Genomic DNA, 26,539 nt, shown 5'->3' on the forward strand with positions numbered 1-26,539 from the left:
TCTCTCTCTCTCTCTCTCTCTCTCTCTCTCTCTCTCTCTCTCTCTGTCTCTCTTGACTCGAAGCTGATATTCAGACCAGTAGTTCCTTGACCGAATTTTTTTAAAACCATCTTTGGCACTACGTCGTAGTAATGGTGTTCCGTCTGTGCACCTGGTATACTTTTTCCACCGCCACAGTTGAATTACTTCCTTTTTCGATCTCGCGCCGTATAACAATCTCGATCGTGAGATCTTAGGTTCTTACTTCAACCTCCGTCTGGCGATAATCGACGCAGTCTACCTGCATTCTCGATAGACACCGGATAAAATCTTTGGGAAACGGCACGGTGGCAGCAATTGTTTTTTTTCAGAATCTTTTGCTGTTTTTTTTTAAATCGTTTCCTTTTTTAGAAGTTTTCACTTACTTGTTGTTGCACGTATTATTGTAGTGCGTTATATATTTGTGAATAATCATTAAATTTTTATATTAAGTTAGCGGTCAAATACGTATATTATATAATAATTCTGGTTACACGTTCCACTTATTAACGAATTAAAAATTCGTGTATTTTAATTACACGAGTAAACGTGTATTATTTCCATGGCAAGCGTATATTTATTACACGTGTATACTAATATTGAAATACTCGTGTTCGTAAGATTTTGAAATTATTCGATTGATTTTACACACTTTTCGAATTTTTATATAAATATCTACGATATTTCACTGTCATTAATTTCAATTTGATGTTAGACATTATTGCATTACTATTTTATTTTACATTTTATTGCATTCTCATTTTACTATATATATTTTATTGTATACAATATATATATATTATATTTCGTTGCATTATTTCAAATTTCGTTAAATACAATCTCACTTTGCTAACAGTTTTTCATATATTTAAAGAGTGTAGTAATATTTCGAAGCATTTAAGGTACACCATTTAGTTGTTTACAATTCTGGAATTACGTTCGTCTTTAATCGAATCGGCGTTCCGTTTCATCATCGACGTTTCAGGCGATTTCTACGATTTTTGCAAAGTACATGAAACGGCACGATACATACCGGAACGAACTATCGACTGTACCTATGACTTCCGGTCTATGGAACGCTATGATGACATGTATTTCGCTAATCAGAAGTTGCGAGAACCCCATTACAATTACCTTTCGCGCAATCGGAGGACGAACCGATATCTCGAACATTAGAGCAGAATACGTTTTTGTTGAGCTACAACGTTTGTTCACGTATATGCATCAAAGCAATGTAGATATGTAGTGAAAGTTGTACAGATATTTATCTCGCCACAAGGTTGCTAATAATTTCGAAAAGTATACGATTTTATCAAACCACGCGTCAAATAAAGTTGAAAGAAACGATTTTCTAAAATTGTTATATCTCATTGAAAATTCAATTTCGCTGGTTACCTCATAGCGTTGCGAAAAATTCGCAAATCTTTTTAAGTTGATACTTTAACATTCAATTGTTAAAAACTTCCAAACTGATACGATATATGTAGCGGGGTTTTAATGAGGTTGTTGTCATCTTATTGAAAAGTAAATTGTTCGAGCTGCTAATTTATTTACACATACTTCAGGACATAATAAATTTATAGTGTTCCAACATTTAACCAATTGATTATTAAAAATTCTCAAAGAGATACTTTTCTATTAAGCCTTGCATAAAACGCAGTTGAAAGTATTTTACAAAAGAAATTGTCGCATTTCATTGAAAAAATTATCTTCTAATTTGCAAATTTTTGTATATGAACAGCAAAAATGTAAAAAAAATGTAAAAAAAATGTTTGTGAATTTATATTTGGTCAATCGCTTGTTAAAAAATCTCAAACAGGTAGACTTTTAACTCAGAATTGTAAAGCTTTTTAACAAAATATTCAAAAAACGCAGGTCTAACCGTGAAATAACTCATCTGCGAAACAATTTCGATGAAGCTACCAATTAACAAAATCGTTTCATCCTAACAACATATACAATTTTCATCGCAATGCCACCTAAAGCAGCTCATCGGGAGCACGTAATAAAGTGAATATGACTGAAAACGCTATCGAGAGTAGAAGTGCTGTAATACCGACAGAAATACGTGGAAAACGGCGAAGCACTGCAATTATTCTTGATCGATAGACCGCGGATTTTATGCATTTACGACAAAAGTGAATAATTGAGACATAATACTGCGAAGATATAAAAACAAATTTGACGATTTCGTTACACGTGTCTTCGAGGTAACAGAATTATTAGCAGAAGCAATTTATTTTTATTTAATTTCTATTTCTTGCGATCGATGCGGGATATTTTTATCTTGCGCAAAGATCCGCGGCCTAATCATCAGTGTCATCATAATGTATCGGAGAATATTCGATGCTCGGATTACAATTGTAACAGGTTCATTTGCTGGGTTCGTCGGTACCGTTCGCCAGCTACACGTGCAGAAGCGAAATTTGGAATCAGTGGTTTACGTCGCCGATTTAAAACCGGTTTTACAACCGACTCCTGGCTAGTTGTATGTTTACCATGGGTACACATTTATCGTTCAATTATCGTCCGTTCTACGAGCACGAAATGTGTATTAGGCGCGTCTCGAGTACTCTATTGTTAACGGAGATACTATTGATATTAATATTTTATATCGGATTAACCTATAATTAAATCATTTCATTACATTTTGTTGAATAATACTGCCTAGTGTAAATAGATTTGTACAATATAATTCATTTATATTGCTATACAATATACATTATAAAAATATTATCTTGATCTCAAAAGAATAAATAAATACTGCTGAATCGTTTATGAGAGAAAATATTACTATATATGTAACCCTTTTATTCAATTAAATCATTACTATATTCACTACGTTAATTCTGTCTATACTGATGATTTCTGTCATATTATAATGTATTAAAATGAACGAATTAAAATCTGTATATTTTTGTTAGATATATGAAATTACATAAAATTTCATAGTGATTACTACAATGTAATTGTTATGACTTACTTAACACACGCTATGCGCTATGATTCTACATTAATTTATTATTTAAATGTAATGCTAATGCAGCAGAAATATTTATCTGTAATTAAACACACAATTTTCAATGCTGCTTATAGCAATACTAATAATACTAATAATATTGTAACGTGTTGATAAGGTTACAAAGGAAAGGACACAGTGTGTTAGGCAAAACTCAATCTGGCTTTATTTTACAAGAGAGATCGCGTGGGTTCGATGAACTGCAAATATATATATTAGTCGCCATGTCTCTGGCTCTCGCTATTTATAATAGGTTCCAAACAAGGCGTGGCCTTTTCGGGAGTCAAATCGGGGGTAGCGTTCCTTACCCCTCCGTTCGGTTTTTTTGGCGGGGGCGAAGGATATCGCTCGCGTCATCCTCGTACCGAGCTGACCGTTCGGCCAGGCAGCGGTACGCGGCCGGCGGCATTTCCTCAGCTAGGTCTGCTGTGCACGTACAAGTAATAAAGAAATAAAGAAATAAAGGAATTAAGTAATTTTCGTACTTGCAAACGTCAAGGAAGGTTTTTTCGCCAAATCCTTGGCATCTGCAAGCGGACAGCTCGAATAGTTATTACGGTCGCCGGCCGTGTGCCGCTACAATATACTAATAAGATTTCACTAGAAATAATAATTAACATCATTTACGCTAAATATTAATTTATTTATTTTTTATTATTATTATAAAATCAAGGAATGCAGAATATTCGTATAATGTTGATATTAATACCAATAAGTTGATTAGTAACAAAACTGATAAATTACTATAAAAAAGAATTTCACTATTAAGTCGTTTATATAGTAATCAATTTTTTGAACTGATGATTTAATTGTATATCTTTATATTGTCATATTTTCGTTAGAAATTATTTGTGCAGTTATTAGAACCATTGACCTGTTAGTTAATTGTTACTATACCTTTTCAAATAATACTGATATGATATGGGACAGAAAACCACGATATTTTTTAGGGTTAGTCTTATGATTTTATTCGTTTGTTTGGTCGCGCATGTTGCGCAACACCAGAACTCGCGAACGCGATCCGCGCGTTGGAGTTGAAATCTGCGGAGACTGTCACTCCGGGAACGTTGAGAGGCCGCCGATCACGATCGCCGCAAGGTTACATTAAATTGGAACTGTAAGGTCGGCGTATATGGTCCAATCCTCCGTCACGGCACTATTATAATTTCGAAAAGATGCGAAAATACCGGGAACAAGGTCTACCTTGCCTTGGAAATAATTATATCGTGCCCTGCATCGATACTTTTCCAATTTTGCAAGATTTGTTTAAAAAAGTGATTCAAATTATTATCCTTTATGACAGCACACGTTGCATTAGTGAATGGAAACAAAATCTTTCTTTCCTGTATAATTTCATAGCAGTACACTGATTTTAATTTCTTTTCAACTGTTGGTATATTATAATAAAATATATTTTTAACTATACAAACAAATATAATATAATAATACTGATTTTTAATAGAAATAAAAAATATATATTGCATTTGTGTTTAGAAATTTGTATTATCATTTCTTTGTATGATAAAAAATATATATTTTATTATAATATATGAAAAGATGGGTTTTCGAGGTTTCTGTGTTAAGAAACATAATAATTATGTAATAAAATATGTATATATACAAGATAAATATATATATATATATTGTTTCCATTACATAAATATATTTTTTATATAGACGTATACATAGTAGATATATTCCGATATATAATAGCATATATTGGGAGAAATTGTGAGAAATAGATGATTATAATATACATTCTAATTTAAATAACTTTATCACTTTGAATATTTTATTGGCCTCTGTTAATATGAAATAATCTCGAAGGAATTGTTCTTATATTTTTCAATTTAACTGTTGGTACACTTAGCAAAAATTCTCATCTCAAACTGTTCGAAACGAAACGTAAAAATTGAATTCCATAAAAAATTGGATAACAAATCTATAACATTGAAATAATCTTTTTTCTATTTTGATTGCAGCCCTTTCCACCGCCTCCGAGGATGTGGGGGATGGAATTCGAGGGCACGAAAACGACACCGGTAAGAGAAAACGATTGAATATCGATTTATAACGAGTGTTCCCCAAATTTTATATTATTTGTTCCAATTTGATTTATCTCATATTTGATTTCCTTTCCCAAAGTTTCGATTATTGAAATTATTTGGTCTATTTATAGCGAATGTGCCCGTTTCAAGAGTTTTTGTTGATATTTGATGATAAGTAACCCTTTTAATCCTAAGAAGAATACATTTTTAAAGTGAGAAACACCCGCTCGTTAAACATTCGTTGTTTTAGCAACATTTGATAAATGAACGGTCCAATATTTAGTTATAGGACTGTTACTATGTTTGTATAATGATCTAAGAATTTTTAACAACTGAACAGTTAAATATAAATTATATCTTGCCAAAGTTTCGAGAATTATATTTAAAAATATCCAGCTTAGTCAGTTCATTTGTTAATAGAAAACAACATTTTATAATACAATTTAATAAATACATACATATTCGCGAATTTTGAACAACTAAACGAGTCAATATACGATTACAAATAATTTACCACAATTTCTGTACCCTTTCTAGTCTAAGTCAACAATGTTTTATCTATAAAATAGTACGTATAATTAGCGACAAAGTAACATTTATATTTTTACTAACATTTTCTATTATTTCTAATATAGAAATATACACGTATGGCGTTTTGCTAAGTTTTTGTTTAATTATCACCAACGAGCGAAACGACCAAGCCAACGATCGCGTCAGAACGGTACTCGTCAAAATACTCGTTAAAAATGCAAATGAAAATTTTTTTGTAAAAGAGTAAATTGTTTAACATGATCTCAGATATCCCCCATTTCTGGATTGTCAGACGCCTTTAGGACATCCTTTGTATTCTTTTGACAGATTTCTCCTCCAGTTTTTAAATAACGTTCGATTAAAACTCGCTCCTTTAACGCTCAACATACATTCCCCATTCTGAACGATTTTATCTGACCCAAAGACTAATATTTAATTGAAAAAGGGAAGAGAACAATTTCGAATATGTACCGACGATCGCCGCGTTATCGGTATCAAACATAGATGCATCACTTTAATCTGTTGATACGGCGCAGCGTGCCGTCGTCGTATCATTTGAAACACGTTTGACCTTTCTGTTGACGAGAAACACTTTTTCGGCCAATGACTGCCCGTTGTTATATAGTGCACTCGAGGCCGAAAAACCAATCAGTCAATCGGACGATCGATCAAACATTTTTTTATCCAGACTCACTTTCGATGACCTTGAAATAATCTAGAACAACTGTTCTTTGTGCTTGCTCGAAGTATAAGATGAGAAAAAAGAAGGAGGAAACAATTCTTACTGCACGCTCGATTTGAGGAAAAGCTGACTGCCTTGAATTATTTTCTGTCACTGTTCGAAAAATACTTGTCGTCCTCCCTGTGCACTTTAATTTAGTTTTATGCTTTTCGTATTAATTCGCTGGGGATTCGTTTATTGTATATACGATACAATAATGCTGAATGTACAAATAAATATATCACATGGGAAACGATGAGCGTCGTATTTAGTTGATCGACGAAGTATTGGTACCTTCCTTCAAAATAAATTATTTTAAAGGAATAATGAAATAAGTAAATTATGAAATAATATATTATGAAATATAAAAATATAAAGAGATAAATTATAATGTTAGATAAATATTGAAAATGAAAGAATATAATACTATAATGATGTATGTGAATAATAAAATGATATAATACTATAATGCTACATATAAAAATGAAAAGAATACAATGCTATAACATTGCATGTACGTAATCAGAGAAATATAATAACATATATATTTAGAAAATTTGTTAATGGTTAATTGATTAATAATAACATTATTTAAACTGATTTTTTGCCAAATTGGTTAATAGTAGACTCATCTGTATGAATATTGTTTACGCTAATTTGTTTTATCTGTAGTAATATAAAATATTATATTGAAATGTGTTACACTTATTACACATATTACAGTATATTAAGTCATCTAATAATTATTATAATATCATACGTGTATAAAAATAATTTTATACATATTATGACGTACTTTTATACTATATTCATCATAATTACATACATATACATAACCTTGACATTTTGTACAAAAAGATATCTAGAACTCAATGTTTTCTATACTAAATATATGTAATTAAATATACCTTCGTAGTATAACATATACAATATTTAATAAGAATAATCGATAAATTTAATAAACAAGCACGTACAAAGTATATAATTTCAACAACGAATAGATTTGTGTTGACATTGTCCAAGAAATTAAACAAAAAGCGAAATAGATTATAAAACTAGTAACACGTTAATTTGTTTAACGCGTGATTTTTAAATGTTTCAAATACAAAGTACAGGTTGAAATAATACTAATATTTGCCAATAATGCTCGCGGAAGCTATCAGACGGCCATAATATGATCCGATTAAAAATCAACGTTCGTCCTCTCTAATCCATCACCTGGCCGTCGTGAAAGGAAGTTTTTTTTTTTTCTTCAATGCTTATCTATGGAACAGCTTATCCATCTTCGTACTCTGATTTCGCATTGGATTATGGACTTTAAATGTTGATATAATTTACGGTAGAATAAAAGGTCCGCCGATAAAAGAAACGCCGACGGTTTATCTTGTTCTGCGACCCTCCCCTCGCACCTCTCACTGCCGCACGTTCACCCATCATTTAATTAATATCGATAATTCGCGGGGCGGAAGATATTGCGATCGCGCTTTGTGTTCGTTTACCCCCTCGCACTTGACTGCGCCGCCATTTTCGGAGGGATTAGTCCACTTTGACAGATTGATAATGGGCCTTTCCACACTTTTTTTTATACTGACGAAAATATTTTTCTGAAACGCAGAACTCTCTAGAAATCGTTATCCATACCGCGGATTTTATAAACAATGATTTTTAACATTTGCCTCGGGACCACTCGATCAAACATTGTTTGAACTAGTATTTTTTAATTAACCTGTACAATCTATATTTTTTATACGTTTTCTAAGAATCTTTACTAAATATTTTTTCATCAAATGTAACATTATATTGTCATTGTACGTTGTACTACGTTTTTTCATATTAAAATTATAGTAATTATTGTTATATTCAATACAATTTTAAATTATAATCAAAACTTTTATATTCAATATAATTTTATATTATATTGAAAGTTTTCTAGGTTGTATTAAATCATGTGCTTCATTAAATACAATCATATATTATATGAAACAAAATAAATTGTATTAAATACAATTTTACGTTCCACTATGAAATCTGCATAAAGTATAGGGCAAGAATAAATCCCCCTATCCAAAAGAACAGCAATAGAAAAATAATTTTTACACAATATGTTACGAAATTTTGGTTCATCATGAATTGCGGCAAATTGAAATAACCAATTAAAAGATCCGATTTGGAACTATGATAAGAGCTGATGAGTTTCTTTAATCGATGGAAACGTGGTGTTTAAGTTTGATTTTATTAATTCGATAATGATCGCGGTACATTGCCTTTCCAATTTAATGATTAGTGTGATACAGCAGGGACCGTCGTTTAGATAAAACAACTACGTCAATGATTCTATTGTCTCGATCTTTTTACTCCTTTCCTTCTACTCTTTACGATCAGATTTATTTATATTGAAAACGCTAAAGATAATAGTGAACTTTTTTTTTAAATTCGATAAAACAAATCTAGCTAAAACAATGGATAAATTGCAGTATCAGTTGTGTAACGGTTATGGACAGTTTAAAAAACAGTTTTGATAAGATGAAAAAAAGATGTGACTAGTCGCACGTAGTTGTAAATTATTACAACTGACTGCGATTCATTCTGAACAGCTGTGAACAATTTCGTATGGTTTTGAACAGTTGTAATAAACGTTTGAAAGGAATTGTAAACTGTTGCAACCGGATATAAATATTCGCATATTTGTAAAATTGTCGCAGATTAGTGTAAACGTTTCTGAAACAAATACAGACTGAACATTTGTAACATGATGTCTAAACATTTATAAAATAGTTGCAAATTATTCTGAAGATATATAAAGTAGATGTATATATTTTTAATCTGTTATTTACAGTTATGAACATTTTTCAATTAATTTTTAATAGCCATGAGAACTTGAAAACTATTCATCAGCTATTTTGAACAATTGTGAACAAACGACATCTGAACAGTTGTAAGTCGTTGTCAACAATTGTGTAAAGTTATGAACACGTTTAAAGTAAATGAAAACAAGTCATCAGATATTGTGAACATTTATAACTAGTTTCGAGCAGTTGTAAACAATTGAAACTGGTTCTAAACAGTTATACAGCACTGTAACTAGTTCTAAACAGTTTTGAACAGTTGTAACAAGTTTTAAGCGAGTTTCGTAACTACTTTCGAACAGTTGTAAACAGTTGTAACTGGCTTTAAGCAATTGTGAACTATTGTGACTAGTTTTGAACTGTTCTGGACACTTGTAGCTAATGCCGAACACTTGCACCTAGTTGCGAACAATTATAAACATTTGTAACTGGATCTGGGCAGTTGTGAACCGTTGTAACCAGTGTTGAACGGTTTGAAACAGTTGTAACTAGTGTCGTTGTAACTAGCGTCTCGCATAAGATAATTTTCTGTGAAAAGCCATAGTAACAAGAACACGGATGATACAATTATCGTGAAACAATGAAACAAACGCAGGACGAAGGAGAACAACGACTCTAAACCGATTAAATCAGGATCTTGAATCTTAATTGCCCGGAAAATATTGGATGCGATAAAATAATCGTGGATTACTCACGGATACGCCTAATAGAATAGATCCTTGATGGAATCACGATCCACATGTAACGTTACGCCATATTTGATGGACAGCCGGAATAGGCGTCGTGACTCAGTGGTAAATAATTGAACAGTTTTATCATTTTCTGTTACAGAAAGTCCACCTAACAAAGAGCTTTATCGAGAAACGTAGCGCTCGATCCAGATAGCAAAGAAAAACCGTTTCAGCAACGACTGTTAGATTTTCTTGTCGTCATGCTGATTTATTCCACTGTCTAGCCTCAAACGGAAAATACCAGGCATCTGCACGCAGAGCGTACAAGGTGTCTCGGTTGAAACGAATTAACGAAATTTTCTGTTGAAGTCGAATATCGGAGTTCGGTGGAAACAAATGCCGAATACAAACAGAGAAGGAATTAGGTGCCTAATACTTTGTGTGTTTAATAGAACAGTGGCAGACGTTTCTAAACAAACTGAATACGCTTTGTTTAGATAGTTTATGTGTACTTCCCCATTTGAAAATGTAAAAATATGTATCTTGTCTCGAGAGATAGATAAACTATGTTTCCTTATCATTCAGTTCAAACCAATTTTATTTAGACCTTCTCGAACAAACGAAATGCATACGGTGTGTGGAAAATGTAACGATCTTTTTCAATGTTCTAATAATAATGTGCGTTGTTTGTTAAGATCGTGAGATAACGTTGCTGAGGATTTCAATTCATTGTGATTTTAATTGTAATCTACCAATCAGTTCTTTTAAATGATAATTACAATTGAAGCAGAAAATTTTGATACAAATTACATTTTTCGATATTGTACATATTTGTTTTTTCTAATAATTCCATATTGTATATTGTAGTTGTTATTATATTATCGTAATTCATTATAGCATACACTTCTATAACAAAATTATATTAACTGTATAGCGTCCAATTGTATGTAACATATTGTATATGAACACAATCTTACATATTATAACATAACAAATATTATATGAACAACGTAACACATCATAAGCAAAAATAGAGTATTAAAATATATAATACAATAAAATGTATTTCTACAATAATCTACAAAAATGTAAACAATATTATATCTTCAATATAGAACTTAACCTACAATAATGCAACACAAAATATGCAGTCAACATTTAAAACATAAATGTTCAATACAAATAAAGTACTTATATATTTTATCAAGGTAATTAAATATTATAGTAAACTATACGATCCGTATAAATACATAACATTAAAAAAAATATATGATATATAATCAACATTTAAAATACAAACTTTCGATACAAACAAAGTACTTAAATATCTCATTTAAATACTTAAGTACTATAACAAAATGTAGAACGCGTATAAATACGCAATATTAAAAAAACTATTTTTCAATAACTTTGAATTCTGTTACAATAACGTGATGGAAATGCGCGGAAAGCCCAAGCCACCATTTTGTCGGTGTCCGCGCGTTCGGAAACTCGCGACAGCCGAATCATCGGACGAGATTTGCTCGTTATCGCGGCCATTATCGCGATAGGAATTGATTTAAATATCGTCAGCCTCCAAACGATAAGCTATCTGTCGCGCGGAGGCTCGCGCACAGCCAAACGTCTGCGCCAAATATTTGATTTGATTGGATTTGATTTGATCTACGCGAGGAGAGCTAATCCAGATTCATGGCATATCGAGACCCCGTTTGTTTGCCGAAGGAATACCGTGGAGGTCGTGCTCCTATTTGCGCATCGCACTGGACTCGATTCTCCACTCTACGGTTGTAGTACGAAAGTGCTGTGTTGTATCGCTATCTAATTTCTTTCGAAAGCACAATTTTTCTTCATCTCTTTTTCTATATATGTACGGCATTGAGTGGCCGTACTTGGTAGATTCCAGGGAGATCAAACTAAATCCGGTTGTTTTTCTCGTGGCTGCCAGTTGATTTCGTGGTAATCCAAGAACAAACGACTGTACGATAATAAGCAGGGCTGGGGAAAAATAGATTTTTTAAAGATAGTGAATATATATATATATATATTTTTGACTTCTCGTGTGATTCAAAATTCGGAAAATTTTTTCATACAGTACTTGTATCTGAAAATAACAATTCAAATATGTTTAACTATGTAATATGCATATGTGACTATTGTTTCAAAAAAGTATATTTGCCAAATTCTCTGTCAGATTAGAAGATAAAAATATTTATGGTTTATTTGCTATTTCAAACATCTACTTTTCCCAGACTTTGCAAATATGCAGCTATATAGTTATACAACTATTTAACCATACTATCATACGGCTATATTTACAACTATACAAGGTGTCCCGGAAATCGTAGTACAACCGGGGAGAGGGTGATTCTACATCAAAAAGGAAGAAAATATTTTGGTATAACATTTTTTCATCCGTTGCTCCGTTTTCGTGATAATCGACTTCATAGTTCGTTCAACTTGTAAACGATTTAATATAATTTGCTTGTCGTGTATTTAACTGCTTTGCTTGTCTCTGTCCGGGACAATGTTTACAAAGAATGATAATTATTTGGTTGAAACAACACAAAGTGTGTCTACTGATTATTCATTTTTTAATTCTTTTTTACTACTTACCAATACAATGCTATAATAATTGTTGAAAATGTCTTCCTCTCTGCATACATAAGTTTGCTCGATGAATTAATGACATCTGGACAGATTGTAAGTTGTTATCGCTTTTTCATTTTTCGAATGTCTCGGTAATCTTATGTTTCAAATGTGTAACATTTGAAATATCGTTCATGTTATAAACTTGTTCTTTGATATGACCCCATAAATAAAAATCTAGAGGCGTGAGGTTAGGAGATCTCGGTACATGTTTGTAAACACTGTACAGGGGACAAAGACAAGCAGAGCCGTTAAATACACGACAAGCAAATTATATTAAATCGTTTACAAGTTGAACGAACTATGAAGTCGATTATCACGAAAACGGAGCACCGGATGAAAAAATGTTATACCAAAATATTTTCTTCTTTTTTGATGTAGAATCACCTCCTCCCCGGTTGAACTACAATTTCTGGAACTCCCTGTATATCTGCACGAGTGTGCAATTATATAACTGTGCAACTTTACAGAAATGCAACTGCGCAGCTGTGCAATTGTAAATGTGTTAATACAAACTACATTTCTATATATAAGTACACCTATATGAATACGTAACTGTGTAACTGTATATAAATATGTGTAATGATATCGTTATAGTTATATGAATACATAACAGTCTGACTATATAACCATATAACTATAGATACTACGATATACGTTAAAGATACAAATATATGGATGCATAACTGTATAGCTAGATGTATACAAATATAAACAACTATATATAATGATATCAATAGTTATATGTAACTATACGTGATGATATTGTTATAGTTATACATATATAATTATATGTAATGATACTGTTATAGTTATATGTAATTATATATAATAATGTTACAGTTATTTATAACTATATAACTGTTATAACTTACGTAGTTATGTTTGTATTCATACAGTTATAGTTACATAAGCACATAATTATTTGAATAGCTATACAGTTATCTCTTGGCATAGCTAGTTGAATAGTTATACAGTTATGTGTTCACACAGTCATTTGAATAGCCGTACAGTTATCTGTTGATATAGTTAGTTGAGTAATTATACAGTTATGTGTTCACACAGTTATTTCAGCAGTTGTACTGTGTTCGCATAATTATTTGAGTAGTTATGTGTGTGTGGTCAAGTAATTATGTATTTACATAGTTAAATGTAAACATGCATACAACTACATTAATATACATATAGCTTCCAAACTATACATATTTACAACTACGTGGACACGTAACTACGCAACTACAGTTGCCGATAAAGGAAAAACAAAGATTTCCTACTTTGAATTACACCGTCGTAACCTAATAGCAATAGTTTGGCATTTTTATCGTGCACAGTACTATGCAGTAGACTTATCTCGAAAAGGTCATGCAATTTATTGTTATACCATGAATACATAAACATATTTAAATCATTGTTAGACCGAGAACAGCTTAGAATGCGTTTCGTGATTTATGCATAATAGTTAAGCAGTTCTAACTTGCATAGTAACATTCTGTGGATTCTCTTGTACTAAATTTCGTAGGTTTACCTATACGCTATATGCACAGAGAGTTGTTTAAATAATTACGAAAGCGAGAAATTCCAACCGATGTTAACACGTATTGTTTCGATTCTCTCTTGTGACAATAGTTTGGATTCTCTCTCGTGACAATAGTTTGAGTGCTCTCACGTGCAAAGCAGTATTCCCTGGTCTGTTTTGAATATGATAATGTAGTTTTATGTTCCACTGTGAATACGTGAACACGTTTAAACAATTGTTAAAACTGGAAGGACGAGTAAACCGAGGTTTGGAGGAAAAATATGGATTGTAATGGGTTTCGTCATTTAACCGCAACAGTTAGACAGTTCTACTTTGCATACTAATATTTTGTAGTCTTTCCAGGACAGGATGATGTAATTTAACATTGCATTTTGTACGGAGAGACATGTTTGAACAATTACGAAAGTGGAAAAGACGAGGAAGCTCGAATCGACAAACGACAGAAATGTTCAACTTTGAACACGTACTCCAAATTAATACCAATACTTCGATCGTTCTAACGTGTACAATATTATATTAACATTTCTCTCGTGTAGGACCGTGGAATTTATAGTTGTACCATCTTCACGAAAAAATGTGTAAATAATTGTTTAAGTGTGAAGGATGAGGAAATCGTGTTTGTAGGAAAAACGCGGATTTACCGCATCGAATGCATTTCGCGATTTATGCGTAGCAGTTAGGATCGTTAGGAAGCTCTAACTAACATAGTAACATTCTATGGATTCTCTCGAATCAGATGACGTAGCTTAGTATTACGTTGCGCGTACAGAAACGTGTTTAAATAATTATGGAGGTGATGAAAAACGGAAAACCGGTTTCGACGGAGACCACGAATTTTCGATTTTGAACACATTTTGCGCCTCGATCGTAACGGTTACGAGATTCTAGCTTATGCGGTCGTATTCTGTAGATTTTCACCAATAGAATGATATACTTCAACGTTGAATTATTTACAGAGAAGTTCATTATAAAATACGATTACGGTAAAGCGGACGAAGAAATCGTGTATTCGATAAGTTACAAGCAATTGTTGTTATGCGAATTAGAAAACAATGTAGGTAATAAACACACATTGCCTACAACTATAAACATTTAAGTTTCATTAAGTAAATAACATGTGATAATAATTAACGTTAGAACTACCGAACTCTCTAATTAATTTGCATTCTTTTCGTAACAGTATCAAAATTGAATTTATGTATCGGGAAGTTTCGCAAGATTTTTATAATTTCAATTGTTGTGAAACAGAAGATTAGAATGAGTCATTTTGACTGATTTTATTATAATCATCACACGACGAGAAAATACCTTTGCGTTTGCATTCCCTCTCCACTGTCGCAGGTAGTAAGAGGGGGAATTAAAACGTAAGGATGCCTTCTTGTCACCTAGAGACTATAATTATAACTAAGTTATGATTTTTTTATTGCTAATTATCGAAGAGACTATATCTAAATGAACGATGAATCGCGTAATTTAATTCAATGCGTTGTAGAAGATTGGCCTTCGGATAAGTAGGAAGTTACAGATTACATGTAAACCTTCCGGGAATTATGAGGATGACATAATTGTGATGGAATGCTTAGGATTTGGAACTCCTCAATTAGTAATACCGAAAAGTCTTAAGCGAGATACGATTGATAGAGCGCACTTGAATCATACTGGGGAAAATGTAGAATCTAAAGCCAGGATTAGAGAATTAATCTTCTTGCCTTTCATGCAGCAAAAGATATATGACAAAAATAAACGAAGCGATTGTTTGTGTTGTTTGTTTAAAGAACGGTGATATCAATAGAAGAAAAAGTCCACGATGAATAGAGTAATAACGCAGAGAAAGTCTTTCTCGATGGAATTGTAAACATTATCAATTGCAAGTATTCTGCTACGCGCATGTGTGTCTAAACAATTGTGAAAGTAGAAAGACTAGAAAATTAGATTCGATAGAAAACATGTAATTTAAACATGTCTTGCAGTTCTATAGTGATAATTAAGTAGTTTTAATTGACATAGGTGAATTTTGTGAATTGACGCGAACAAAATGATGACATACGCTGTTGCGTTATGTTCAAGAATACACGTTTAAACAATGTTGAAAAAAAAACATAGTCAGATTTATTTTGAACGAAAAATACAAATTCGCGCGATTTTAAACACATTTTCAGATTGAACTGTTACAGTTAAACAGTTTTGACGTAGATATTAATATTCTGTGAACTCTCGCGAATAAAATAATACAGATTAACATTATATTGTTTGTGTAGGAACGCATTTAAACAATCACAAACAACGAGAGAATCGAATTGACGAAGACTACAAATTGTCGACTTCGAACACGTGTTGCACTTTGATAGTAATAATTACACAGTACTAACACGCACAATAATATTTTACGAACTCTCGCGAATAAAATGATCCAACTTCGTGCTGCATTATTTGCACGGAAACATGTTTAAACAGCTGCCAAAGTGAAAGGATCGAGCGAGTCGAATTTGATGAAGAGCTTCGAACACGTTCTACGATTCTATAGTAATAGTTGTTCTGTTCTGGCTCGCATAATAATGTTCTGTAGCCACTACCGTACAAGATGATAAGATTTAATAATAGAATTATGCGCCCGGAAACGTATTTGATAAGTGATCAAAGTATAAATGGCGCATGGAACGTGCGAATTGTTGCAGGCGTTTTGCACGCACGCGGCTCGTCTCCCTTTTGAGCGAAGTGAATCCTTGGCGAAATAGTGGCACCGAAGTTGATAAACCTTGGCGAGAGACGTTATAAAACAATCTCGACAGTGTTTGATCTATTTAACACGTTTTGCAATCGGATGGCCTTTTCCATACGCGTATCATTCCGAACATCAAATAGGCTTCGAAAGATTTCTTTGAGTACCCGAGGCAAAATATTTACTTAATTCCTGTGCACTGTTTAAACAATTATTATTAGACCGCGAACATTTTTTCGAGATATACTTGTATCTCGAGTCACTTTCCAAAATTACAAATTTATCAACCCTTCTTATCCCAACGTGCTGTCATCGTGAAACATTATATAAGAACATTCTTAATAACGAAAGGATATTTGGCAAACATTGCCAAAATTAATAATTATAAAAATGTTGGAAATGTTAATCATAGCGACAAGGATATTGGACGCACAATGAAAATTAATGAGAGCAAGGAGCATTAATAATAATAATAAGTGCGTTAAAAGGACGACGAAAATTAATAAGAATTAATGACAACAAGAGCTCTAGAAAGGTGATTAAAATTAATAATGATACAAATTTAATGATATAAGAAGTATATATATATATATATAATAACAGCAAAAAGATAACAGCATTAAGGAAGGGACGAAAATTGTGAAGGATGAAAAGAATTAATAATATTAACAAAAATATTAGAAAAACAACAGAAATTAATAGTAATAAGAATATTAGACGAACAATAGAAATTAACGAGAGCAAGAAGAATTAATGATAATTAAAGGAAGGGTTAATAATAAGAAGCGAAGAAGAAGAAGAATGTAAAAGTTAATAATAAAAGTAAGAGGAATTGATAGTAATGAGATGATGTTGAAATGTCAATCATAACGACATTCGACATTTCAACATTCTTCATTGTTCGTTTCCATAAAATTACTTAATTATCCGTTAAGTAATCAAGGTTTTATCGGCGCGGAGACAGGCTGCATGCAAGTAATGTGTCATCGAATCAAGGGAAGAATTAGAATGGAAGGATTGTTTTATTCCACGTGTGTACAATGAGCGCGTCACCTGCATCATCGCTTAACATCGCCTGCTCGAAAATCGCGAGCACGTCGGAGAGGTCGGACTGTGACATTGGCGGAGCATTATTCTAATTAATTCTTATAAGCCGTATAATCTGATCCCTGCGATCTTTTTCTTTAATATTTGAATCACTTCGTATTACGATCGAACGTTTATATGTATTGGGTTGGGGAATAAGTTCGTAACGTGTTTATATTTTCTTTCATTTTACAACGATTTGTTGCTGTTTGACAAAATGTATAATATTTATTCGATAGAGCTGTTTCTGCTCTACAAATCTGTGTTAATAGTTATAACAATAAATTAATCCGTTATTTACTATTTATTATTTATTATTTTTTCTATTACGTGAAATTAATAAATAAATAAAAGAATAATGTAATTTCTGTCCTTGCAATTGTGAAGGAATGATTTTTTTCGCCAAACACTTGGAATCTGCAAGCGGACAGCTCGAATGGTTATTACGGTCGCCAACCGTGTGTCGCTACAGCCTCAAAAGTAATAATAAATTAAATTACTTAAAAAGGCGATTAGCACAGTTTTGTACTTATTCCCCAAACCAATATTTGTAATATACCGACACGAAACAATTCCATTATCGAACAATATCGTTCGAATTCTCTATTAGGTATTGATGTTCCAAATAATACAATGATTAAATAATAGAACGTTTAGATAGCAATACAACGTTATTATAAAAATAAATGTTCGGATAACGAGGCATCTAGTGTATTAATCTATTAATATTCCACCGATTAAATTCAATGCTTCTCTTTGAATCACATTTTAAACAAATGTTTATTCGTGTTTTGTTAGTAACTTTGCCAGTTCCCATATAATTCATTTATTCCACATAATATTAAATTTCCAATAATGCGATAGTGTATGATTTCCTAAAAAATGTCGGTCACTGTGTTGTGTTTGCAATATTTTTTTATAGTCAGTTTAAACAATCTTTAGTTAAAAAATTCTTTTAGATACATTTTCCAAGTTGCAGATCCTCAATCAGAAGTGAAATCATAGTTAACATCATAATAAACATTATAAACGAGCTTCACTGTGAAAGAAAAACGACCTCTACTAACGAATTTAATCTAATTCTATTAGAATTATTATTATTATTATTACAATTATTATTTAAAGAAACGATAAGAAAGCATATGTATATTAACGATAAAGGAATTTATTTTCATTCGATATAAATTAAATTTGTTTTCAATTTTCATTAAATCGTCTCTTAATTGAATGTTGCCTGAAACGATTAAGGATCGTTAATTAAATTAATTTTGCTTGCATCGATCCTTAATTGAATGTTACTTGCATCGATCCTTAATTGAATGTTACTTGCATCGATTCTTAATTGAATGTTGCCTGCATTGATCCTTAATTGAATGTTGATTTCATTGATCCTTAATCGAGTTCCGCACGAATCGATTCTTGCTTGAATTAAATTCCAATTGAATTATAATTGAGTTTTAATTGAATTATTACTGAATCCAACAGAATTTAGCGCATGGCGTGTCGTAGACTTTGGTGCAAGAGAATGAATGATCTTATAAATAAATGCAACGATGAATAAATGAAATAGGAATTACGGAGCGAATAAACGAAACACGTTTAACCGGAGTAAGAAGCAACAAATTATTCCATTTAGTGGCAATAAAAATACAGCAAAAAAGGTGGAACTAAAAAGGCTCGTAAAATATGATAATGTGAACAGTGTACTACGATGTGTAGACTCGCAATTAGCGTGATATTATTACACGCATAAATTAGTAACGGACATAGAAACAGAAGGGCGTTTCGACAAGGAAATATTGTTCCTTATAAAAATGAACAAAGACACTGAGCGTTGTATTTGAACAAATCTAAGGACTCTAAGGAACCACTAAAAATTGTTTTATCATGTCTCAAAGTAATTTGTATATTATCATTGTTATCTGTGTTTAAGAAACTATTAAAACTGCAACTGCTCTGCGAGTCACATGACCCAATTTCATATGAATAAAGTGCAATAAGTCATATAAAATGAAAATACTATAAATCATAAAAACTATGTTGGAATTTTAGGTAAAATGGCTTCGAGCGCAAAGGGTTAACACTAGTAATTGCATGCGGTTACTTTAAAAGTACTGTTCACCCTCCTGTAACTATTATTAACAATTCTACAGATGTGCACAAAGCAACAATGAATTAATTTATATTTTAATTTATTTCCAATAGTCTGCTATATTTTGAAAACTAAATTACCTGACGGCGACCCAACCCTTAATCTAACAATGCCCTGACCGTAATCTTCCCGTAACTTTTATCAACGCTTTCGCATATATACGAAGCGCCAGCGAATTAATTGCTATTTTAATTCATTTCCATCATTGCAATATATCATTGCGAAAAAAGATTGAAATAAATATTCACGGTAACGAAATAAAGAGATGAAAAGTCGACGGAATAAAACGAACGACTGTTCTTCTCAAGATGAAATAAAGCATCGAGTTCACGGCTACGTGTAAAAAAAAGAGAGACAAAGGTGGCCGGGGATGTGTGTCTGCATCCCATACAGTTGTAAAGTACCGCGAGGCACACTGGAAATCCTTGAAAAAGTCCGATTTTAAAGGTATACCGCGCGAGAAGACGTTCACCGTGAGCGGAGAGCTCTGAGGTTTTCCGCGCGGTCTCGGAAACACCATGAAAAGAGTCGCCGAGAGATCGGAACGACGTGTGCATGCACACGATCTCCAAGTGGAATCGTTTAGTCTGTAATACAGTGAAGAATAGGGTATCCCCTTCAGTATCGCTGCGTTACCGCAGGCTGTCAACGCAGCCTAGCTCCACGCTTCATCTCTTTGTTAACCGAACGTTTTGTTCGCCGGCTACGGGAGAACTTTCCTTGAACGACTGCGTCATTGCTAAAATTTAGTATGATCTGCATGAGCATAGACAAAAGACCGTGAAGCTAGAAGTATATGGACAGAAGAGCGGAGACAAAGAAGGATATATGAAAGGCTACATAGGCGGTATATGTATACATTACAGTAATAGCATATATTATAGTTACAGATGAAATAGGGTAAGCAAAATGTTATAGATAAAACTGCATATTCAAACATGTGTTAAAAGATAAATTCAGCGGAGTATATTGAAATATGAATGTTTAAAATAATGGAGACGAAACAGTACGTTCGAAAGAGTACTTCTGAAAAAAGTACATTCCACAGAGTATATTCGAAGCAAAATATTTCGAAAAGTACGGTAAAGGTGTATATTTAAAAGAATGAGGCAAAAGAGTAAATTCAGAAGGGAACAGCCAAGATAGTATATTCAAAATAGTATAGACAAAATAGAATATTCAGAAGAGAATGGCCAAAACGGTACATTCAGACGAGTAAATTGAGAAAAGAATATTCAAAGTGTGTAGTCAAAATAGTATATTCAAAATAGTAAAGATAAAAAAGACTATTCTAAACAGAATAGCCAATACAGTGCATTTAAAAGAGTAAATATTCGATAAATATAAAAGAGAATATTCAAAATAGTGTAGTTAAAACACTATATACGAAATAGTGAAGTTAAAAGAGAATATTTATGAGATTGATGAGATACCAAAACGGTATGTTCGAAAGAATATATTCAAAAGAGAATATTTAAAAGATCAAAGGCAAGAAAATTAATCCAAAACGGTAAATTCGAAAAATAATATTTAAAAGAGTAGAAGCATTCAAAAAATATAAGATAAGGAATACATATATTCATCAGAGTCTATACAAAAAAGAATATTCTGCTGAGTATTAAAAATTAATATATATTACACAGAGTATACGCGGAAGAAAACATTTAGAAAGGAAACTCGAAAGAAAGTATTAAAATGAGCATATTGAAAAAAGCACGAGCAAAAGAGTATAAGTGAGAAAGTGTAACTAAATTGTATTATCGAAACGCGTGCTATACATGGAATGAAAAAGTATATTTACAACTGTCATATTCAAAAGAGCGCAACCGAAAAAGTATCGACAAAAGAGATTACATGTAACGGAAAAAATTATAATATATGTATAATGATAGTAATGTATAATTATCCTGGTATAAATATATCCTCGGGTAGGAATTGTGAACCCGGGAAAACATGGTTTGAAAAATAAAACAAATATTATATACATATGTATAATCTATTATAATTTGGGAATTTGTTGTAATGAATTATCTAGAGCAATCGTGTTAAAATTATGGGACTATTTCACTATATTATTAAAATAACGAAAAATATACTAGCTGCGGCAATGGGGTAGCTAATAAGAGGGAGGAATATACATGTATAAACACATTGATGTCGCCTTGTCGCGTGAGAACTATATGTATAAATTGTTGACTTGTATCTCTTCATTATGTTTATCAATTAACTTTATTTTATGTATAAAACTGTTTTTCTTTTTCTATATATTTTATTTTAATCCGGGCCGCAGAGTTTGGGACTTCCATCCTAAAGAAGTTACAGTTGCGGATTCTCAAAACTGGAACTTATTTCTATGCTCTACGACTATGCTCGTTAACGCATTGCAATAAAAGCATTGAAGCAACAGTGCCATTTTGACAGAAAAATTCATATTTCTACGAATGCAATAACCTCTCGGGTTTACGTTTGTTTACGCTTGCAATTTATCCTCCATATTCTTGCTTCTATCGAACCTAGAGTAAACTTGTAATTTATCGATATTCTCGATTTTATTTGCTGTAATATGCCGAGGATGTGCCGGCCTGCACGCGACTCCGGCTCTCGAGCAGGAAGAAGCGTTTCAGTCGTAACACGCTTGTATACAGAACTGATAACGCGCTCGGTCCTTAATAGCCAAACAGAACTTCTCTTACTGTACACTTTACCTGAACAGCTTCCTCCATGCGCATTCCCACTGACCGTTTCTTCGTTCGCTTCATCCACTCAACAATTTAAATATAAAACACTCTATAACCTCGCAAAACACAGTTACTCTTTAAGAAATCGCAAAAGTAAACTAAGAAAAGCGACTGCAACAGTTAAAAATGAAATTATTCTAAGAATGAGAACGCTAATTTTTTAAAATTAAAATAAATTCACTCACACAGGATAAATAAATTAGATGATTCGTAATTATCGTGGACTGAACAATCTTTTCAAGATCTTCTTAGAAGAGCCTCCTTTTCATTCGGATCATATTGATAATAACGCTAATAGTGACAAGAATAATAATTTTACGAGAAAAAAGAATTCTATAAATATCTCTATTCAATTTGCGATTCGATTATGATTCGATTATGATTCGATTATGATTCAATTATGACTCAATTGCGGTTCAAAGCAGCCCCCATTATCCAAGAAATCGTTCGACGGACGCACGAATCAAACGATTAAACCCCGTTCACAGATTCCGAGCAGGCCGCCAGTTATCTCTCGTCTCTTCATTTTACATTTGTTCCGCCCTATTACGTATTTTCAGACGAGTAATAAGGAAACTGAGACATCAGATAACAAAACGAACATTCGCAGGAACGGCGCTTGCAGAGTCGAGCAGGACGGACAGAGATAGCCTGATAGGTTTTATTGTCGGTTCAATGCCGAATAAAATTACTGCGGAACGATACACACCTCCGAATACGTGTGTGTCAGTGTCTTGTAAATACAAGGCCCGGCAATCGTATTATAAGGAAGAAGTTACATTCCGCGCTGCAATATTATTATTAAGCTGCTTGGAAAGTCCGCGTGCCGAACCTGGAAATTACATGCACGATATTATAGTTAAATCCACTAAGTATCATGCGCTGGAAACACACAGACTGAGTGAACAGAAGAATTTATTTGTTTGAAAGCTAATTCTATTTCAATTGCAAAATTATGTTATATAAAATAATTTTATATTAAAAGTGCATATTCCTCCAAAAATTAAGTAAAATTGAAAAATGGAATCAATAAATGCATTATTGTATCAAACGGTAATTGTGACAATGACAAAATATAATAGTAATTTGACGCGGCGGGAGTCATTATGGCAACGATCCGTCGTTGGTCAACGCTGGGTTTCATTAATTAGAAGTTAATCTGCCGGACGTCCAAGTTCAGTGAAACTGAAACGAAGTGAAATCTTATTTCCGTCTTTAATGAGCTCAGCCAGTAAAAATCGGGACGATAATAAATCCTAATAAGGCTCGTGTTTCATTGTTTTTTTAACGGTTCACCTGTAATTGAAACCGAGCGCCATCTTCTTTTAATTTCGTTTCGGCCTCGGCATCCAATTATTGGCGAACAGCGCACATCGTTTATGCAAATCGATATTTTTCATCGAAACTTGTTCGCGGTTCAAAGCATGTTACATGTTGAACAACGGCGCCAAAAGAATCGGTAGTAGACGGTTTCATAAATATTTCATAACAATTCATAAATTATTCGACAACAATTCTCGTTCGTTTCCATGAATCTCCAATGCGCAAATTTTGTTGGGAACATCTTTTTCCTAGTCCAATATTTTTTAAGATATTTAGTTGATTTTTCATGTTCATGTTCAAGGATAATTTTGTTTTTCTGTTGAAATGGCGACGTTACTTTTTCTTCTGACGAGTATTTTATTTCATTTAAGTACATTGTATTACGAGAAAATGTTTCAAACGAAAGTTATGCATTTTTTAAGTGGAATACGGTTCCAAGATAACAAAATATAAGTTTATGATAGAAAAAGCAATATAACCTTGAAAGTAATCTTGAAAACGTCCGCGCAGTAAATAACTATTGTAAATAACAATAGTAGTGTAAATAACAGTAAATAACTTCATTTACTGTTAATGTAACAGTAAATTACTGTAAATAAATTCATTTAAGTCCTCGCTGAAAATGCTGAAGGAAATATGTCACTTTATTTTTGAAGTCACGTGTTGAGCGCAACTAACTCGTTTCAAATGGGATACCCCGTATGATAATCAATCAATAGAAACTGATCTATAAGAATGAACAAAAATGTGTAAAAATCTATAGGAATCAATTGATAAGAATCACTCTGTAATAGTTAATAAAACAAAAGAAAAATCACAAAGATAACAATAAAAATCAATTTATAAAAACGTAAAAGAATGTAATGTAAAAGAATCTTGTAAAAATTCATTGACAAGAGTCCAATCTTGTATAAAAATTTGAAAGATTTCGTATAAATTAAAGCGAGAGTTAAACATTTTTGAAAACGAGAAAAAAGATGAAAATTCAAAATCCAAAGCTAACAGTTTCGGAGATATATAGGTTTGAAATGCAAGATCACTAGGTGAAAAACATTGTTTCGACGCGCCGCCGGACTGAAGAAGCAAACATGTATTGTTGCCACAATTGTCTAATCAGCGTCGATAAGTCAAACACTCTAGTCGACTTGACATTTCCACAACCTACTCGCTAGGTGGCTCTCTGTCTCTCGCTATCGCTCTCTCTCTCTCTCTCTCTCTCGCTCTCTTCCAATCCGTCTCTTCCCCTATCGCGGCTAGTCATCGTACTGGTCGATTGACGTCACGAGTTTTTATATGCAGGTAATAGCAACGCTAACGATCTAAATTACCTGTGCTTATGGTCTCGTCCCGATGCGTGAATAAAGAGTTACTCGATTTGTTAAACCTCATTTTTCCTGTTCATTGTCTCTGCGTTTATGGCAGCCATTAAATATCAATTGCCAATTAATTCCGAGCGTAATCGAATTATAGTTCCGATACCTCCTGATAATTTGACCAATTTCATTGAGTACCGGTTAAATAAATTGTGAAAGTTTCGTTGAATTTCTTGAACAACGAGCTTCGAATTAAAAAATGTTTTCAGTTGCATAATGGAAAAACTATGTTTTATTTTCAAATTGAAGTTTTGATTTAGCAAGTTTTTTAGCATTAAACATAATTCGATTTTATTTATATATTAATGCTTAAATTGACAAACCGAATAGTAATTTAAAATACAATTTAATTTGTTAAAGATTTACAATGATTACTTTAAATTGTTGTTTAAGTTAACGCGCATGCTGACTACTTTAATTTGTTACTTATATTAATATTCTTACTGGCAACGTTAAATGATAATAAATAATAATAAATTTCAAAAATCAAGGATAAATTATATTGAATTCTAGTTTCATTGGATTACCAAATCGCAGGAGTATAAACTATTTTATATATAGGCTGTTTAAATAAATAATAGAATTCGGCACAACGTAGATGAATGTGTTGAGACAATGAAAAGAATTTAAAATATTTGTTGCAGAATTAAAAGATTCATCCGTATTTGAAAAATGTATATTTGGACTACTATTAAGACATCATTATAAGATAAAAGAAAGTAGCTTCTTTTTATCTAATTCGTTTTGAAGGTTTTATAATATGCAATCAATTTGCAGATAAATAAGGCATTATGATAATAATATAGCACCATGTGAGTTTTTAAATGAAAAACGTCTTCATAAATTGCAAACAATTTGTTTAAATGTACATCTACCTAGTTACATTTTCACATTACTTTGTATATCAACATTCATTTTGCTTTTACATTTAAATGTACTTTCAAAAAGATATCTATTTAAGTTCCTACACCTTGTATCTGCTAAAAATGTATTATTTCTATTTCTATAAATGTATCAATAGTTTCTGTAAAAGTTTTAACAAGTTTTCAAGTTACAACAAAATTTACAAACAGTGACTAATAGTAAATTGATAGCAACAATGATGTAAATT

General features: G+C 32.3%; 1 protein-coding gene across 5 annotated transcripts in view; it reads left to right on the top strand.

Moving 5' to 3' along the window:
* LOC144472246 (uncharacterized) overlaps positions 1 to 26,539 on the top strand; it is a 101,999-nt gene that overhangs the window by 31,544 nt on the left and 43,916 nt on the right. For all 5 annotated transcript variants that reach the window (XM_078185166.1, XM_078185169.1, XM_078185167.1 and 2 more), the window contains one exon: positions 5,020 to 5,079. In XM_078185166.1, coding sequence (XP_078041292.1) covers positions 5,020 to 5,079 — 60 coding nt within the window. The remainder of the gene's footprint in view (positions 1 to 5,019; positions 5,080 to 26,539) is intronic.

The sequence above is a fragment of the Augochlora pura genome, chromosome 7 (assembly GCF_028453695.1).
Source record: "Augochlora pura isolate Apur16 chromosome 7, APUR_v2.2.1, whole genome shotgun sequence".
Classification (NCBI taxonomy): Eukaryota; Metazoa; Arthropoda; class Insecta; order Hymenoptera; family Halictidae; genus Augochlora; species Augochlora pura.